Source organism: Rhododendron vialii, chromosome 1a (genome assembly GCF_030253575.1).
Source record: "Rhododendron vialii isolate Sample 1 chromosome 1a, ASM3025357v1".
NCBI classification, from domain to species: Eukaryota; Viridiplantae; Streptophyta; class Magnoliopsida; order Ericales; family Ericaceae; genus Rhododendron; species Rhododendron vialii.
In genome coordinates, this window is record NC_080557.1 from 5018429 (window position 1) to 5038177 (window position 19749).

The following is a 19749-nucleotide window of genomic DNA, read 5'->3' on the forward strand; positions in this document are numbered from 1 at the left end:
TCGTCGTGGCTGATGAGGCGGTTGTTTCCACATGGGTGAGCTGGAGGAATGGTCCCCACGTCCGTTCAAGGCCAAACGTTGAGTCTGACCGTCAAAGGGTCGGCATTGCTCGGCCAACGGTCCCTTCAAACTTCAAGGGAAATCTGGCCGAACATCGGAACAAGCTGAGCCAAACCATCGACAAGGTTAGGACTGGCATGGATCGTTCAAGGAGGGTTCGATATACGCTCAGAATGGACACGAGCCATTATTTCGGCCTGCTACACAATATATGGGATGAGAGGACTGAAAAATCTTTAACCCCATGGATTTTGCATAAACATAGAGAATCAACTTGATAGATTTCAGCTCGGAAAACACTAAAATCATGGTAACAAGTTCCACAGATGGGAGTTGGGACTGCTGGCATCTGGGATGAGAGATATGTTGATACAGTTAAATAAAGCCAAAGTGGTGGAAGATAGTATAAGATATGGATAGCCATGAACCAAACTGAGAACAGATCAATTGTAAACTGGTCACATGTGCTCTCGAAAGCTTGTTATTATTAGAAAATGGAATTGGACCTGTAGATAGTTCTCCTAGAATTTAACTTGACACGAAGTGTTGAGAGAGATTGAAGTTATTGAACGTTATTCAACAGTCAATTCAAATAATTTTCAGAAGTTAAAAGTAATTAATTTGGTGTCTTTTCTAGAATTTAATTAGGAGCATTTTTCCTGGTATATGGGCCATTAGTTTCAATTTGTAGCATTTTCCTTTAAAATTGGGCTAATATATGTATGTGTTAAATAATGATGTCTTCTTGAAATCTCCTTATTTTTCATACATGGAGATTGATTTTTACAGACATTTTTTGAAGTAAAGTACACTCAATTTCATGCCTATGAGACATATAACACATCGTTATACATTACATTCCTTTTCCTACTACATGTGCTACAGTACACTTATGCAACATGAGGGGTGTGTATTGTAATATCTTCCGGGGAAAACTCACAGCACGAGCATGATCAAAAGATCAAATGTTGGGCGTGTTCCCGCTAACTGAGTACGGAAGTGATGTCGGGCTACCTTTGACGACCTTGAAAAGCTTATCCCTGCACTTCATTAGACACCTTTGTTGCTCTTTCAGAATCCCAATTGTCAAATGATGCAAGTGACATACGAAGATAAGCGAAATCACAATGGCCCACACCATAGCAGTAAGTTTAATTGCTTTGCTTGCGTCCCTGTCATATATATACTTCTCCCCAGCCGGTGAAATTGCAATGACAGAAAATGTGTAAGAAAAAGCCGTTGTCAGGATCGTACACCACAAGATGAAAGCTTGAGCCCACCGTAAACGCCATTCTCGATCTGGCAAGGCGATAATAAGCAGCAAGATTGTAGTTAGAGAAAAAAGGAATCCAGCCGTGTTTAAGCACATGAACATCGGGTACAAATCAGGGAAGTTATAAGCAAGTGATAGGCGTGCAAATGTTCACATAAGCGCCCCCTAATTTATCTTTGTTAAATCGCATTTATATTATTACTTGGTGTTTTATGCTTTTATTTTTGTGTTGTAAATATTTGAAGGGCTCGATACAAAAAGCGCAAAGTTTAAAATATTAAATGGTGTTTGAAGCAGACCATTGAAAGGTCATATGGTGTCAAGAGTTCACCAATTAATTAATCCACGGGCATCACTGAGGAAAATGATTTGCAATTCCATTGACTGGGCCCAATGTTATATTATTCTAAATGGTGGGCCATGGAAAAGAGGTTGAAGTCGGCTGAACAAAAGGAAAAATAAAAAAAGGGTTTGTCTGGGCCATGGAGTAAAATCGGAGTCAATGAGGTACACGGTTTGGACGGGCTGCAGGAGGAATAGGGTTTGATTATTATAAAAGGAGGTAGCAGCAGCTTTTTAAAGGGTCGTTTTTTTTTGGACACAAGAAAAAGAAAAACGGAAGAACGGAGGCAGCCGAAAAGAATCAAGTACGAGGCTACGGGTGACGTTTCTTTTGTCTCGAATTTTAATACAGCAGCCTTTACTTATGTTGTTTCTTTCAGATTTTCTTTGTACTTCAAGTTCTCAAAGTTTTGTTTAATTTCTCGCGCTTCGGTAATTTATTTTAATTTATGTTCTTTATAAAAGTTGTTCGTTGGTTCTTGTTTAACTTAGATCCTGTGTTTATTTTATATTCCGAGCAGTAAAAGCATGTTTCAATCTAGGGTTTTTTTTGTTTATTGTTTAATGATGAGTGAGTAGTCATATAGGTAGGGTCGCGGGGTGATTAGCACGCCATGATCAGTTCGGATACTGCTCCTGTTTTCAAACAATGTAAAAATGATTTAAGATTGGAAAATACTTTTCGCGGACGAATCCGGGCATCGTCGGAGCCCATGTGAACGGGGGAATGGGGGTCCAAAACTCATTCTTCGCTGCGCATGGGTATACGGCGACCCTAAGGTTTCGCATCTTGCGGGGTATCTTTTCAATCCAAAATTGAATGTTTTTAAGAACACCAAATGGAGCAGATTGATTTGAACTGGTTACGAGTGCTACGAACCCTACGACCATACCTTCTTTTAATTATCTGAAAAGTTCAATCAATTTCTAGGTTTTAATTAATCTCAATCAATCGTCAAAAGGTGGCTACCTAAGAGCCCGTTTAAATTCTAACAACCCAAGTTTTTAGTCAGCACACGTCACCGTCTTTGTGGATTCGACTCCGGTCTTACCGGATATTGTGCTGCGTCGGTCTCCGCCCTACGCTTGGGGCAACCCATTAATTTAGGACTAGAAAATCGGTCAAGCAGCAAGTATGGCTTTCCCGACTTTGTGTGCTGCTGCATTGTCAATTGTGTCAGTGGCAAGAGTCGTGTATCCCGTCGAATTTGGTTATATGTTTGAATCTATGTCACAAGCATATACATGAACATTGATAAACAAGTTTAGCCTAAAAGTCAAGTCAAGTCAAGTGTTATGCATCGCTAGAGTAAAGATTCATTCTTAAGCATCCCATGCTTTTTGCTTTCATTTTCCGCATTTGCGTAAATAATATCTTTTGTTCATGCTTGAGTAGTGTTTATATCTTTTGTGCATCTTGTTTGGAGTTGTTAGCGTACTTAGGAAATGATTCAAGGCATTTTTGTTTGATTAAACCACATAAGAGTCATTTTGTCCTTATTTTGAACCATAGTCCGAGTCTCTTCCATTGTTCAAACCTAGGTAACCAGATGTTCGGAGGGTTGTGTGTCTATAGTTTTCAATGTTTTAAAAAGGTTTGAGGGTGGTGTGAATGTGATAGAAGTGGTTAGGATGCAAAAAGGTGAAATTTGGTACATGATTCCTTATCTCTCCTCTCCCACTACAAATGTTAAAGCTCAAAATTTTCATCTCCCTCTCCAAGCTCTCAACATTGGCCCCTCAATCTCTTTCTTTACAAACCTCACCTCAAATGACCCTATTTCTCAAAGAAAAATCAAAGAAATGCTATGAAAAAGCAAAATCATATCCGAAAGAGGGTTGAATACTATGATGAGAAGATTGGTGTGACCTCTGGGCTAGCTTACATTCCGGAGGAGGAAGAGTCCGATGAGGAGGAGGAGCTCGATGCTTAATACCATGAGAAGCCGGATGAGGATGACGAGTGTGTGTGGTAGAGTCGGTGGTAGTAATTTTAGTAGGACTTATCTAGTAGTTTTTCTTTCTTGTTCGAATCTTTGTTTGGTGTTTGGCCGATATGTGGCCATACCTTGGGTAGTTTAGGGTCGGTAGTGGCCAAGGGTAGATGAACCATGCAAGTATATGGCCACTATATTTTGTAGTCCATTTTTCTTTGTATCCAATGTCGTTATAAGCTAATAAAATCCTCCGTTGATCTTTTGTACGCTAATTAACTCCGTTTGATGCATGATTGATATATATTACTTTTTGAGTATGATTTGTTCCTTGACGTGCATAGTTGTGAATAATTAGCTTTCCTTTCGTTCTTAGCGCTCCTTCGATAGCATGCATAGCTTTTTGTCTCTGACTATTGCATTTACTCGCTAGCGCTTGTCATGGGATGTATCTTGTATCTCACTGAGTAAAAAATTGAATAAGAGCGTGTTCTTGTGAGTTTTGGAGTCGAAACTCGTTGTGGTGCATACGTGCTTGACTACTCTAATATGGCATAGTTTATTCGTCCTAGTTAATGGCATGCTTGTGCGTGAATTGCACGTACTCGGATTTGAAGGGGTGTTTTGGACTCTTACCTAGTTGTAGTAGTCCCGTTTTATGTTGCTTTAACTTGCATTTATCTAGCTTTTATAACGATATTGCACGTAAGGTGTGTTTTTAGTGTTTTCAGGTAAAACTTGCAAATAAGGCGCATTTCAACGCCAGGAATGCTCCGAATGCTTCCAAGTACCCGAAGACCTTGTCGTTCTCTTAAAATCTGTCTAAGTATGAAAAAATGACTTTCAGGAAAAGTATCGATTCTCGAGATTAAAAATGGCGGTAATTGATCCTTGAATTTTTCTAAGAGTAACTACAAAGTTACAAGGTTTTATTTGAACGGTAAGGTCATGTTTTGAGCCATTTTCGCTTGAGAAATATGCGCAGTTTTTCATTTTACACTAAAAGTGGGGGGTTGACATTTTGATATAATTGGAATCTTGAAATTCTGGTAATGCCATTGTTTCCAAATGTGGGGTACTTTCTTATTTTCATTAAATAAATTAAAGTAAAGAAAAGGTAAAAGAAATGTTTAAAATGTAGTATTTACTTAACTTTAGAGAATGAAAATAAGATGTTGTGGAGCTCTGGGGCCGTCGGGTGCCAAGTCTTGGAGGCTGGCTTGAAGACTGGAGATAAGCTCTGCGTATCGATACGGATTAAGAGCTGTATCGATACGCGTTGGTTAATTGGGCAAGCAGAGAGTTCCGTATCGATACGGTCATAAACCATATCGATACGGGCGCGTTACGGAAAATTGGTCTTCTCAGCTTAGCGATGTGGTATCGATACTTTGCATAATCTGTATCGATACGGGGAGCTCTCGGCCAGATATTTGCTGCTTTTTAGACTTTTCATTTATGGAATAGTTGCTACTTATAGTATGTTTCTAGGATATTTGTTGGGAGACAAGTTGATTTGTATAAATACTCTTCTCTTCCACTTTATCTCATATCTACTTTATGTTCTAGTTTTAGTTCTCTCTCTAGGAGAGATCTCCATTGTTGTTCATGCTTTTCCTATTATAATTTTCTTAGAACTCAAGTAAGTATTTACTTTATGTTAATTTCTCGTTTATTAATGTTGTAGCTACGCTTTGGATCATTGCATAAATCAAGTTTATTTTCGTTTTCTTCGGTTAAATCTTTCGCTCCATTTTCTTACCATGTCTAGTCTTTTAGCTATGTGTGAATAGTCTTTTGGCTAAGTCTTGGGCTAATCTTTCCCAATGACTTAGGTAGTTACTTGGTTCTCAAGTCCTCGGGCTTAAAATCATAGTTTTCGAAATTTCATTAACCTAGCCATTTTGGTCTAAGCGATGGGTGTTAACTCCTTAATATGTCGTTTAGTCAAGCGGTCTTGGCAAGTGGCATATTGAAGGCTCGTGGCCTCCTACGTGTTAGATACATTAGCAAAAATAGGTTGATTTAATTCCGGTTAATCACATCTTTCGATAAATATAGTCTTTTAAAGCTAAATCTTCCGAGTGTAAGCGCGCGGTCGTGACTCTCACTTGAGTTATAATTGAGAATCGGTAACGGCTTAAGTCAAGGGTTAGACGATCCCTAGACTTGCCTCTTTTAGTTTATAAAGCTCGTATCTAATTTGTTGCTTTAGCCTTTTCACCGTTAAAAGCAAAACTAAGTTGGCCGTCTTAAACGCCACAATCCACCATATAAAGCCTACATTCCGAATAAACTGTTTTCGATTCTTTGTGGGTACGATCCCGGACTTTCCGGTTATTATGCTACCGACGACCTAGCCCTACGCTTGGGGTTTTTCTCAACCTTATTTGAAGGCGAGGTTTGAAGGCTAAGCACGTAGTTTCATAGTGTTCTTTTTTATTCAAATTTTAATATTAATGTTGGTTTTTTTTTTTAGTTTGTTAAGAACACCAAGATGTTGTCTTTTGTATTGGGTATTTTTCAGACATTTAAATGTTTTAAGAACGTGTCCGTTTTGAATCTCAAAATCCAACCTCTCTCCCTCGCATGGTCTACCATAAGCTTTTTTCTTCAATTATTAATTTTATTTATCTTTTCTATCTTTCTGCACTCATTACTCAAAAAATCTAACTCAAAACCCAAACCAAACAAACGATTACATTCTTGAACTTTCAAAATCTTATTATTCATAGTTCGGCCATCGCGTTATGAAATCCGGGTTCCGTCTCTGGCCACCGCATTTGTTTGGCCTTTAAAACTTGGATTACACCTATCTTATGTAGATAGATAGGGGTTCTTTCGAGCTGGTCCTACATGAGAGGATTGTGTCCCATTAGGTCCATGTCCTTGAGCACAAATGTGCACAATCAATTTCCCATAAGGTCTTGTCCCCCATGAGCGCATCCCCCCGTGCCTAAGTTACAACTAGTAGCTTTCATGGTTCCTAATATAATCAAGATCATCCATGTAGACTTCTGATGTAAGACGTGTTCTCCACCATCTTTATGGCCTCACGTGGGGTTGGGCACTAGAGTTCTAAGGTATTTCATAAGTCGTTTTCCTAGGGGTCATAGTCACCATGATATTTCATGGGTCTTTTTTCTGGTAAACACATGCTCCCCACGCCTAGAGTTACCATAGTATTTCACATGTTTTTCGATAGCCCGAGCCCACACGGTTATGTACACGGGTTGCTCTGCAGAGGCGGAGCTGTGTTGGGGCCCGGGGGGCCCTGGGCTCCCCTGCTCCGGCTCCCTGAGCATCTGAGTTTTAAAATTTTTATTTTGTATAGACCTGATTTTGAATATTATTGATAATTATTTATGTATAACTACTTATAATCTTAATAATTTTTGTTTAATTTGATAAAAAAATTAGTTATTTTACATTCTCATTGCTCAATTTCTTTCATAAATAATAAAAAATACGCACATGAGAGTTGAATTAGCTTAAAGAATCATTTTAATGTACAAATGTAATGAATTGGAAAGCAAAAATCTTATAATATACTCCCTCCGTCCCAAATTGCTCGTCCCTTTTGGGAATCCAACTTATTAAGGGATGCGAAAACTTTGTATTGTCTTTTTTGTATTGCCCCTGAGTCCTAGTCAATATTACCGAGGTCAATTTTATGGGTCTAACTTTTTATATGTAACTCAAAATATATGTAATATGAATCTTGTTTGATAAATATTAATTAGTTTTATTAAACAAAATTTTCAAATCATGAAAACCATTATAAAATAAATGATAATGGACATGCCAATTGAGATGGAAAAATATTTTTCAAGGATAAAACTGGAAAGTGACCTTGTTTTGATGGATGTTTTTAGAAAGTGGACAATCCTTTTGGGATATCCAAAAATGGAAAGAGGAACGAGCAATTTGGGACGGAGAGAGTAATAAGTATACGTTCTAATAAAATATATGTCTTCTAAACTGGCCTTCCTGGAGTCAAAATCCTAGCTCTGCCACTGTTGCTCTGATACCACTTGAAACTCCTCACTTAGACCACTAGCCGAGTAACTTGTTGGAACCCAACCAGATAGTATATCCAAAATGCTTAAGTCCAACTTAGTAGTAGTAGTTTACATATACCAATATTGTGACACCACAAAATCGAGAAGAGTACTGACGGGCCATGAACCATGTGATAATAATGGAACACGAAAGAGAGGAAAAGGAAATTAAATAGTGCTCGTCATTAATCACTCACTCAATGTGGATTCACACGCAATATTCGGAAAATTGAAAACGACAAGGAAAATGGTGCTAGCTTCTCGCTCAATGTGTCCGTCTCCGTCGAGTCGTCGTCTTCGTCAAAGAAATATGACTTCAAAAAATGTGCAAAATGCTTATGGATAAGCAATTTGCTTGGCCTTCGCGCCGTTTAAATAGGGTTACAACAATTTCAGAAAAGAATGATGTGATCTCACTTTCCGGGAAACAAAGGGAAAAGTAAAGGGAAAAGAAAAGAGAAAATAGTGCCTGTCAATGTAATCCATACACATCAACACAACAATGACAATATCAATGTAATTCCCAAATGGTGGATGGTTAGATACAGACCTGACATTTGACTATATATGTACAAAGTGATTGCTCACCAATAGTTTTACCACATAAATAGCGGCCCTCCTATGTTGCCAAAAAAGTTCAAGAGACCTTATGCTGTGGAACCATGACCCCCAAATCAAAACCTGATGGCATCAAAGAAAGCAGGCCTACAGATTTGATTCATTTGTGCTCATTATCTTACTTACCTCATTAAAAATTCAGAACATCAGTAATGCACATAATCTATACACATTAATCCATACATATAAGCAACTTTTAAAAAAGAAAGGTGAAATTTAAAAGAGCAAGCTTGGTGGCTGTTCAATCACTCGGGGGTATTTTCACTAACAAAATATACTAAGAACTTAACGCATTTTACCAATTCGTTTCTATTAACAGAAAAGTTTCAGTATTTTACCATCTCGTTTTCACTAACAAAAAATTGTTAGCAAAGACTTTTTTTTCTATAGTAAATCTACTCACAAACCTATTAACAACTTATTTACTATCGAAAATAACTTGATATTTCTCAACTTATTCACATCAAAAATACGTAACATTTCTCAACTGCAAATAAAAATTCTCAACCGCAAATAAAAATTTAGAAAATTTTCACTACCGAAAACAAATGTGAAATGGTGCGTCTCGGTCAATGTTTCCGCCTCCTTCTTCGTCTTCGTCTTCGTCAAAGTAATTGGCACAGCCAGATTTCAATCGTGGTTCAAAACTAGGCATGAAGTTACTAGAAATCTCAATATTGCCATAGCATTTGTTTGGCTTTCCTAAAGCTTGGATTAAAAAAAAAAAACAGGCCTAATAAACGTAAGGAGGTCTAATAATATGAGGCCCCGATTTTTAGGATTCCTTTCACAAGCCTGAAGCTACGTTTTTCTGGGTTTCCACCCGTAGCCGACTCTGGGTGAGTGCACTACATGTTGCAGTGCTCGTGGAGCACAGATCTTGAGTACCCTTCTCCTTTCGTCAATGTGTGGTGGAAGAAAATTTGGGTGAGAAGGTTTTTGACTTTCTGTCATCGCGTTTGATTAGAACCCTAGCCCACAGAGTATTTCTATTCCGGTCTCCGCACTCGGAGCCTGCCGTGGCAGCGGGGGCTTACCGGACTTTATCTCCATCATTTTGGTTTGTGGATCTGCCTGCGCCTTAGGCGACGACGCTCTTTCCTCGGTCGGAGCAGGCCGGCGTGCTTATTGGAGCAGTCCAAGGTGATGGTTTCCCTTTAATTCTTAGCTTATGTTTATGTCTCTTTCCATCGGTGCTATTTCCGCAGTCCCTGTTTTGGAATCTGCGCCATACCGAGGCGGCTGAATGGATAGATTGCTAGCTCCACGTGTCCAGACCCTTAGCGGCAGTGTGTAGTGATCAGCCTTTAGCTCGGCTTAGGATATAGACATTACGTCGTCTCTTTGTCCCTGATTTTCTTGTGTATTTCTCTGTGATAAGTTAGCTATAGTTTTCCTTTTCATTTTATTCGGATGGATTTGTTGTAAGTGTCATTTGATATTTTAATGAAATGTGATTCAGATCCCAAAAAAAAAAAAAACTACTATTTTTTCCAAGTGCAAAGAGGAGGGGAGAAAGCCAAAGGATTAAGTTACATCATTCAAGTTTAGTGGGAAATTAAGTTCCACAATCAATTAAGGCCCTTTAAGTTTTTGGGACCATTATGAGAGTGGCCGAAGTACTGAAAACAGTATCGTCATTACTCATTAAACTCCTATAAACAACATTGATCCTACTTTTCTTTATGAAGTACAACTTACCAGGGTACGTATTTGCTCTCACCAACTTCTTCATTCGTGTAGAAATGTAATTTAGCTTAAAGGCACGCCTCGAATGCTTCGGTATTCAAGGTCTTCAAGTGTCCCTAGCAAGGTGTGAGGGGAAAAAAATCGAATTGAGGCTACAAAAAATGCACAAATGTCACAGACGAGTGGTTTAGCTTGTGCTTTCCGTATCTAAATGGCACAAAAAAAGACATCATCTATATGACAATAGGCATTTTACGATGAATAAATTGCATTCGTAAGTAAAGGGCAACCCCAACAATCGGGAGACTACTTAAAGAATCCGAACAAAGAAGAACACTGCATTCTAAGATAAAATGTTGGGCCACGCACTCACAAGCAAGTGAATGTCGTATGTGCCCTGATTAACTGACAATAATATTTCTCTAATTCCATTGTTGTTAAAACTCTTCAAAATGGCCACAAAAGAACAGTTTTGTCAAAAAACAGGCGGTGTTCATTCAAATGATAAAGCTTTGATATCCAAATTTGTTGCTCCCATTCTTTTCATTTTTTTAAGGGAAAATTTCAAAAAAGCCCCTGAACTTTCTGACAACTTGCAAAAAAACACCTGAACTTTCACTATTAACAAAAAAACACCTAAACTTTGCATTCCGTTAGCAATTAAACCCCTGCCGTCCAATTCCGTCAATTTTTAACGGATGGAGCTAACCGAAGGCGTTAACTTTTTATTTTTTTTTACTTTTTACATTCAAAAATTACTTTTAACTCTTTCTTTTTTTTATTGGTAAATAAATATGCCATAAAGTTCTTTTTTTTTCTTACTATTTATCAAAAATTACTTTAACTCTATTTTTTACTATTTACAAAAATAACTTTAACCACCATCTTTTTTGTTACTTTCAAATTGTACCTTTCCCCTTCTCTCTCTCTCTCTCTCTCTCTCTCTCTCTCTCTCTCTCTCTCCCTCTTTTTTTTTTTAGAACTTTAACCCCACTCCACCAATCAACTACCAAAGCTCTAGCTCTAATTTTAGAAATTCGAAATTACTCTTTTTTTTAGTATTCTTGTTTTTTATATTTTTACTTCCAAAATTACTTTTACCTCTTTATTTTTAGTAGTAAATAAATATGAAATAAAGTTTTTTTCTTACTATTTATCAAAAATTACTTTAACTCTAATCTGTTATTTATAATAATAACTTTAACCCATTTTTACTATTTATTGCATATTTATTTATGACTAAAAAAAAGAATGAGTTAAAAATAATTTTTGGAAGTAAAAGTACTAAAAAAAAGAAAAGGTTACAAAGAGGAGGTTAAAAGAACTTTTGAATTTCTGAAATTGTGGCTAAGGCTTTGGCGGTTGGTTGTGGGGTTAATTGGTGGTGTGGAGTTGATTCTAATAAGCAAAAAGGGGGGGGGGGGGGGAGAGGTAAAATTTGAAAATAAAAAATATGGTTAAAGTAATTTTTGATAAATAGTAAGAAAAAAAAAGAACTTTATTGTATATTTATTTACCAATAAAAAAAAGAGTTAAAAGTAATTTTTGAATTAAAAAGTAAAAAAAAATAAAAAGTTAACGCCTTCCGTTAGCTCCATCCGTTAAAAATTGACGGAATTGGACGGCGAGGGTTTAATTGCTAACGGAATGCAAAGTTTAGGTGTTTTTTTGTTAATAGTGAAAGTTCAGGTGTTTTTTTGCAAGTTGTCAGAAAGTTCAGGGGCTTTTTTGAAATTTTCCCTTTTTTTAATTTTCACATCAATTGTTCCACTGAGGCCTTTTGCCAAAAACAGGTGGTGTTCATTCAAATTGCAAGGAGACATTCAGGAAGAAAAAATTCCCAACATAGAGTACAAGTCCTGTATGATTTTCGTAGGATTTCGAAAAGAAAAAAAAATCCAACTTTTGCACCTTGAACAACCCGTCAAATTGAAAACTCGAGAACAACACGAAGTCGAATACATCACAAAGCTAGAATGATAGTTACAAGGCATTCCGTCTTAGATATAAAATTGACCCTTAACAAAACACGTGCAACTGAAAGAGATTTATTCTGTACAAACCACAATCCAAATGAAACTACGTAGAATAGATTAACCACACCACATGCTGAGTGAGAGATGGCTGCTTATTTCCAAAGAAAACAAAGCCTGCGCCCGACGAGATTGTCCACAACAAAATAGTAGCAGGAGGTGATGGAAACCTCGACAAGATGAAACCATGCCCTTCGCCAATACGGATTTATCAATAAAATCGCTACAATTGCCAATACCACAGTTAGGTAAGACCCTGCAAAGCTCATGTAGAATATATTCATGTCCATGAAACCAGAATCTTCTTCTGTATCATTCACAGCGGCTCTTGGCGTCGATGGAGGTGAATCAGTTGCATTACACTTTGGCAGTGGTTCTCCGCAAAGAAGTGGATTTCCAACGTAGCTACTAGATTCAAAATTTGCAAATTGGAATATTCTCTGAGGTGTCCTTCCACTTAAGTTATTGTAAGACAGATTGAAAACAACCAAGAAAGTAAGCTCTGTAAGCTGAGAGGGGATTTTCCCATGCAGGCAGTTGTAGGAAAGATCCAAGCTCTCTATGTTTTTCAAGTTTGAAAATGTCACAGGGATTGGACCGGTGAAATTATTGTGGGATAAGTTCAACGCTTTGAGATTGGTAATGTTTCCAATTTCAGGTGGTATGGGGCCAATCAATCTGTTGTGGGAGAGATTGATTCCTGAGAAAAGATGTAGAATGATTCCCCTGTAGGTTAAGGACATTCCCTTTGTTGTAAACTTTGCCTCTTGTCCTGTAGCCTCTATATCAAAATACTCTTCTTGATCTCTTTCACTCTTGGCTAACACCATCCCCAGATCATGCAACAATAATGTGAATGTTTGTGGTGAACCATAACGGTAGAATGAGTAACTTGATCCCCCGACTTTTATTCCGTTGAATTTAATGTTACTAAAACAAGGGGGAACGCTGCCAAAGAGATTATTGAAAGAAAGATCAATCATGGTTAAGCGGGGAATGTTGCATAACTCCTTTGGAATGTTGCCTTCAAAACTATTGTTTTGCAAGAGAAGAACCGTAAGCCAGAAAAAGCTGCCTATCCAAGTTGGAATATTGCCACTGAACTGGTTATAAGAGAGATCAAGCTCCCTTAAATTGGGACCGTAATTTTTGAAGGCCATTGGAAAAGGTCCATCAAGCCTATTTTTGAACAATCGAATATTGTTGATATATATAAGTGATGTACTGAAGCAAGATGGTACAGCCCCGGTGATATTATTTTCTGAAAGATCTAACAACGTGAGCTTTCTCAATTGACAAAATTCAATTGGAATAGGACCTTCAAGATGATTACCGGCCATGGCTAGAAACTGTAACGATAAATTCCCAATGAACCCTGGAATCTTTCCTACCAGTTGATTAGCACTAACATCCAAATAGATCAAATTGCTCCGAGACAAGTTAGGCGGAATTTCTGTGAAGGAATTGTTGGCGGAATATAAGACTTTCAATAGGGTCAAATTGTTTTGATGGGGTAGTACTGGGCCTTTCAAGAAGTTGTTTGATAGTCTCAAGAAATTCAAGAGGCGGCAACCTTTGGCCAAACGAACCGGTATTTTTCCAGATAGATTGTTATTGGATAAATCTAGCTTTTCCAGAGCAGTCATATCCCCAAATGAAGAGGGAATGTTGCCTTCAAAGTTGTTCGTAGACATGTTGAGGAATTCTAAACTCGGAAAAGAACTGGCTAATTTGTAAGGAACGAAGCCTTCAAGATGATTGTTAGAGATATCCAGTGTAATAAGATTTCTCATTTGACGCAAAGGCAACAATAATGGTCCACCAAATGAATTGTATGATAGGATAAGTGTCTCCATTCTTGTATTGTTGTCCAACAACCAATATGGAAACTTACTTGTAAAATCAGTTCTAGACAGCTCAATCAATATAAGGTCATGTTGATGGTAGAGAAAGCGAGGAAATGATCGGGTAATATGACCATGTTTAGAATTTGATAAACAGAGTCCGATTAGTTGGAAACTTGGGGATGTGGCGGGAAAGTCCTCCTCTTCCAACAACATGTTTTTCAGGCTCTCAATGAACACGAGTTTGGAATGGTTAAAAAATGACATGAATGAGATTGGAACTTCAAAGTCATTATCTGAAATTGCAAGGTATTCGAGGGATGTCAGATGGATAAGAGGAGACCGTGCAATGTTTCCAGTAAAATGATTGGAAGTTAAATCCAGTAGTCGAAGGGATGTCAAGTTCGCCAAGCACGATGGTAAGGTTTCCCCAAAATCACTCCATGTGACATCAAGCTCTCGGAGCTTCTTCAACTCACACAGCCCTTAAAACACATGGAACGAAACACATTGAAAATCTTAGATTGACATATATTTGATAGACGAAACAAATAATGACCAGTAATATCCTTCAATTTGTGGGAGGGGAGTAGAAGAACAATTTAGGGTTATACCTTCAATTGAAGGAATACGCTTGCTGTCACAATATGTTAAGGACAAGACTTGAATTGAAGTAATGACTCTAATGTATGGAAGAACGTCGTCGAGCATAACACCTTCCATGAACAAAGTTTCAATGTTGCTGATGTTTCTCAAGTCTGTATTAAGTGGTTGAACCATGGAAGAAATCGGTAAGTATCCTGAGAGAGGAAGGTGCTAATAATGTTATAAGGAAATTTCATATAAGAGGTACCCTTATTGTGAACAGCTCCGTGCAAGCCTCTATTGTAACTCAAATCCAGTGTCTTGATTGATGAAAGCCCTCTCAAAAATGACCAAACACTATTATTGAGTGCTTCATTATGACTCAGATCAAGGACCTCTAACTTTTTCAATATTCCTGCTTCTTCTTGCGAACCTGTGCAAAATAGTAGTAGTAGATTTATTTGGAAATATTTTTCTAGAAAAGAAAACATTTCCTGTTGTTAATTGGCTTGTGATATGAAAACATTTTCTGTTCTTTGGTTGACAAGGAAAGTCTCGCTAAAGGTTCTTAAAAAATAAGTATTTATTGGTAATTTTTAAAGTTAAAAAAATAATATTTTGATTTTGTTTTGCACCGTTCAAAAGATCTCATCAAGATCTATTAAACAAAATCTATATTGCACAAAAAATTATTTCAGTAAATCCATTATTTTTAAGCTTGAAAATTACAAATAAGTTTAAGGACCCTTAGCGGAAATGACCAAATTATGTAGTTTTCCAATAAACTATATAGTTCTTCAACATTCACAAATCGAAATGACCAAATTATGTAGTTTTCCAATAAACTATATAGTTCTTCAACATTCACAAATCGAATTCCATCAAAACACCTGTCGCGTCAAAGAAAGTCTAAATTGTTAAATTTGAATAATATTTTGACTCTGGATAACGATACCGTTTTCTCCGAAAAAAGTTCTCATCCAAAACTAGATTAACACCCCTTCTTTCTGTAAAAAATTCAGAAAGAAACCAAACACACACACACACACGACACAACCACAGGAGATATACGTGATTCCTCAAACTCAAATACTCCACGGAGGTAAACCGGAACAATTAATCAGATGTCGGAGCTTTACACGGTGTTGTTCACAACACCCAGCACTCGGACTCACTACAGGCCTCACATCTCTGTCAGTCTCTCTGATACAAATTACAGAGACAGAGGCCTCCACTTATAGGCCAAAACAAACCGACTGTGCAATTCACGGGAACCTCAGTGGGAAATCATTGAGTGGAAACCTCAGTGGGATTGCCCTGCTACCACGTGCTCTCTCAGTGGATTTGAGGAGTACTGGAGCCAAGAAAGGCCCCGAAAGTCAAAAATAGAAACTATATGCACCTTAAGATTAGTCGAGACAAAGTTCCAAATAGCTACAAGCTAGATCTTGAAGTCTAGGACTTACGAGTTTGGTCCCTCCTAGGTATTTGGTTAAAAATGCTATGCTACAAACTCTTATGTGACCAATCCATATGGCTCTTAAATGGATCTCACTAGTGGACAATGGAATTAGTTATTCTTGAATTAGTCGTGGTTCACATAAACTGATCCGAACACTGAGTTATCAAGAAGGAAAAAAGAAAGAATTGAATTTTGAGGTTAGGTTTCATTTCATCATTTAAAAGATGTCAGAAGCCATACCTTCATTCCTGATGAAACTACCCAATTGGTTTCGAGACAAGTTGAGGCTTCGGAGTGATTCAAAAGGGAGAAGAATAGAGGCATTTAGATGCCAATATTCCCATGGTCTCAAATCTCTTGTGTCACCAAGTTCAAGTTTGATAACTCGACGCGTAGTAGAATTACACTCAACACGTTCCCAATGGCAACAGTCCATGCTATCGTCTTCCTCCCAAGATGGCAACGAAGTGCCATCTGGGAAGTTGATGGAATGTTTGAGTTGCAAGAGCGCGATTCTTTCTTTTTCCAAACACCCATTGCATCCATTTTCTAGTACAGCTAACATGATCAGCGCTACCCATAGTGAGCTCATGAGTAAATGTTGAAAGTAGTTCATCCCTACCCAGAGAAATATGACTTGACAAATTAAAGTGCTTATAGAACATATAGCAATTGTATGGAGCGCTTGCTTTTGTTTAAATAGGGGTTGCAGCTTACCGCCACAACATCATACTCAATAGTAAAAAATTTGATGTTAATTGTTCAATGGGTCAGACTCCGTAGTCTTCGTCTTCGTCAAAGTAGTTGATATTAGTTTTTCCTTCCCAAAACCAAATTGATAACACGGCAACGCCACCTCTTTAAATCATGTTTCGATACTAGGCGTCAAATTATTTGTAATTTCACTTCTGCCACCGTATTTGTTCGGGCCGCTATTTGAAGCATTTTTCTGGGGCCGACTCTGGGTGCAGTACCCGTACTGTTGCAGTGCTCCTCGAGCTTAGAGCATCTCCATTTAAGTGTTTTTAGATATCTTTGGTGTAAGACTTATTAATGCCTTGTTCTCTTTAAGATTCAAAAAGCATTTTTTTTAAAAATTCCTCTTAGATTCTTCCTACTCTCAACATTTCTTTCTTTATCTCTCTCCACTTATTACCTCTAGTATTTTTCAAAAAAAATTTCAAACATCAATCCAAACAAAAAAAATTCATAATTTTTAGGCTTCATTTGACATTGTTAGAACTATTTTATGGAAAATTCTAAGTACCCCGAATAATTACCAGCTTACTCTTCAAAAATACTTGCTATGACATGGCCTCTGCTTTGCTTTGTTTAAATAAGCAGCTAGGTTACTTAACAGCTTACCACAACATCATACAAACAGATAGCCTTTGAAAAATCAATTTGGGAAACTCGGCTAAGGTTCTGACTCCGTAGTCTTCGTATTCGTCAAAATTGTCAATTTTTAACCGTTTCTTACTCAGTTCCTAATTTCCATCTCGGTCTCCCTCATAAGGATCACATCATCAAGAAAACCAAATTGAACGACACGGCACACCATCTCTTTTCAATCATATTTCTCAAAATTAGGCCTCAAATTATTAAATATTTCGCCATTGCCATGACATTTGTTTGGCTCCTAAAACTTGGATTGGGCCTATCTTATGTAATGTAGATGGGCAGCCTTAAACTAAAAAGTAATGAAGCATTGCCCTAAGAGGGCTTGATATTTTCGAATCCACCTATCACTTTGTAACCTAGATTTATTTCAATCCAAGGATTTTTTATTCGGATTTACCGGATACCGTCATGGTTCACGGGCCCTCGCGATTTCTCCTAAGAATTTTCAAATATCATGTAGCGGCATAGATATTTCCACCTAGCACGTATCATTTTACTAGTAAGATATGTCTATCACGTTCAATTACCACGATTTCAATTAACAATTGCTGCATGAAAAGTATTTGAAACTGCGGATAACAAACAAACAATTTATGGAAAAAAAATAAAATCAATTTCATAAGCATGAAATCATCTAATTCATTTAACCAAATCCAAATATTAAATCCAACACAAGCTATAAAGTCTAACAAACTTCCTCTACACCCTATACACCCTAGAAGACGGGTTTAGCCCGCCATGAGGAGTTGGTCTCCTCCCCCCTTCTGCAAAACCCTCATTTTCCTTTATGTAAGAAAGACAATTTTTTCCCTCTCGAACTCCTTTCCCTTTTTTCCTTCTTTCACATTACTCCTATTAGGGTAATGGCCCACCACTTGAATTGCAAACCATGATAGTGACAACACAAATAATCGACCGCCAATGCTAAAGAAACCGACCGTGGCCACCAATCACGGTCATAGACAGCATGCGGGACCCACTCCGGGTATGGATGATCCAAGCCGTTCAAAAAATTTCAAAAAAATTTCAAGTGGACCCATGAGTGCTCAACTCCATCCGATATGTGTAAGTGCCCGATTCAATCATCCCATTTTTTCGGTGCTCATTCTTTTTTTGAAAAATGAGATGATTGAATCGAGTATCTACAAACATCGGATGGAATTGAGCTCTTGTACGCCCACTTGGAATTTTTTTTTATAATTTTTGAACGGCTCAGATCATCATTTAGGCCCAGAGTTGGCCCTGTGTGCCGTCTCTGTGTATGGTCGGTGTGTGTAGTAGGCTCCATTCTTTCAAAATACTAAGGGGACCGACAATCCCCATCCCTAATGGGGCACAGACGAACACACGGGGTCACTGGGAGCACGAGCTCCACTACTGCAATTTTTTTTCCTTCCTTGAATCAAATTAGCTATTAGTAGTTTTTATATAGTTCAATCAACTCACCAAAATACGTACAAATAAAGGATACTCTATTTAACAACTCAAAAATATGGTGAACATGATAGCATTATCTACTCTATTGAGGATTCACAATAGGTGGGTGAACAAAATATTGCTTCAAAATAAGAAAGCCCCCATTTGTTTCTCATGATGTAACACGCACGATACTGTTGTATTGTCAAAAAACATCAAGTTGTGGGTTGATAGGCACAGACAGACACTCTCAAATTAACACATAACTGTGCACAACAGTCAACGACATATATATAAGAAGCTTAAATATTTACGGGCCCCCCATTAGAAACATTTTTCCGGGGCCTGAAGCTGCGTCCGCCCGGAGCTGCCTCTGGGTGCAGTACTTAGCATTTAGGAGCCGTCGGAAATCTTTAATTGTTTGGCGTTCAAGTTTTGACTCTCATTCTAAATTTCTATCGATTCCTGCATGTGTTGGGCAGTCTACACGGAAATTTGTTATAGTATAGTTGGGCCTCCCTTGTGGATGGTGAGATTAATTAAGCGATCTATCAGGCTAGATCGTGGTGGATTAAGTGTTCCCAACTGGAATCGTTCAATAATTTAGTTTGACCTTAATTTTAGTTTAGTATATTATGACAAGTTCCCCTCAAAATACGTTTGCATGTTCTACCCAAAATCTTTTGTAGCACCCAACGTTGTCTACCTTTTTAAAGATACTTCACAAAAGGATCCTTTTACAAATACAGAAAAAACCTATTCACAATTTCTTGTGGGAATGTCACCAAGATAAAATGTTAGGCCACACATTGGTAATCAATTTGGGAATGTCATGTGTAGCCTTATTCACTAGTGTTTTTTTTTCCCTTCTTTCCATTTGTGCTAAAACTTTTAGAAATCGCCACAATAAACGATTTTTTCAAAGGGTGGGTGCTCATTCAAGCGAGAAAGCTTTAAGACAATGAGATCAGAAAATTTGTTGCTCCCATTCTTTTTTTCCACATCAATTGTTCCATCAAGGCGTAATGTCA

General features: G+C 37.7%; 2 protein-coding genes across 2 annotated transcripts in view; both read right to left on the reverse strand.

Annotated features, from left to right (window-relative positions):
• Window positions 1–19749, reverse strand: part of LOC131298960 (ankyrin repeat-containing protein NPR4-like) — a 43511-nt gene that overhangs the window by 12818 nt on the left and 10944 nt on the right. The gene's annotated exons all lie outside the window — the stretch shown is intronic.
• Window positions 12010–16623, reverse strand: LOC131298928 (receptor-like protein 9a). The gene is made up of 4 exons (XM_058324436.1): window positions 16142–16623; window positions 14708–14872; window positions 14469–14612; window positions 12010–14339 (listed from the first exon to the last, which is right to left on the reverse strand). Exons 1-4 carry the CDS (start codon window positions 16515–16517, stop codon window positions 12106–12108), a joined length of 2919 nt encoding a protein of 972 aa, XP_058180419.1. The 5' UTR covers window positions 16518–16623; the 3' UTR covers window positions 12010–12105.

Coding starts and splice junctions, on each gene's coding strand:
- LOC131298928 (XM_058324436.1), bottom strand. CDS start 16,517: ATGAACTACTTTCAACATTTACTCATGAGCTCACTATGGGTAGCGCTG. Junction 14,613..14,707: donor CGGAGCTGTTCACAATAAGG/GTACCTCTTATA, acceptor CACTTAATACAG/ACTTGAGAAACATCAGCAAC. Junction 14,340..14,468: donor GCGTATTCCTTCAATTGAAG/GTATAACCCTAA, acceptor ATGTGTTTTAAG/GGCTGTGTGAGTTGAAGAAG.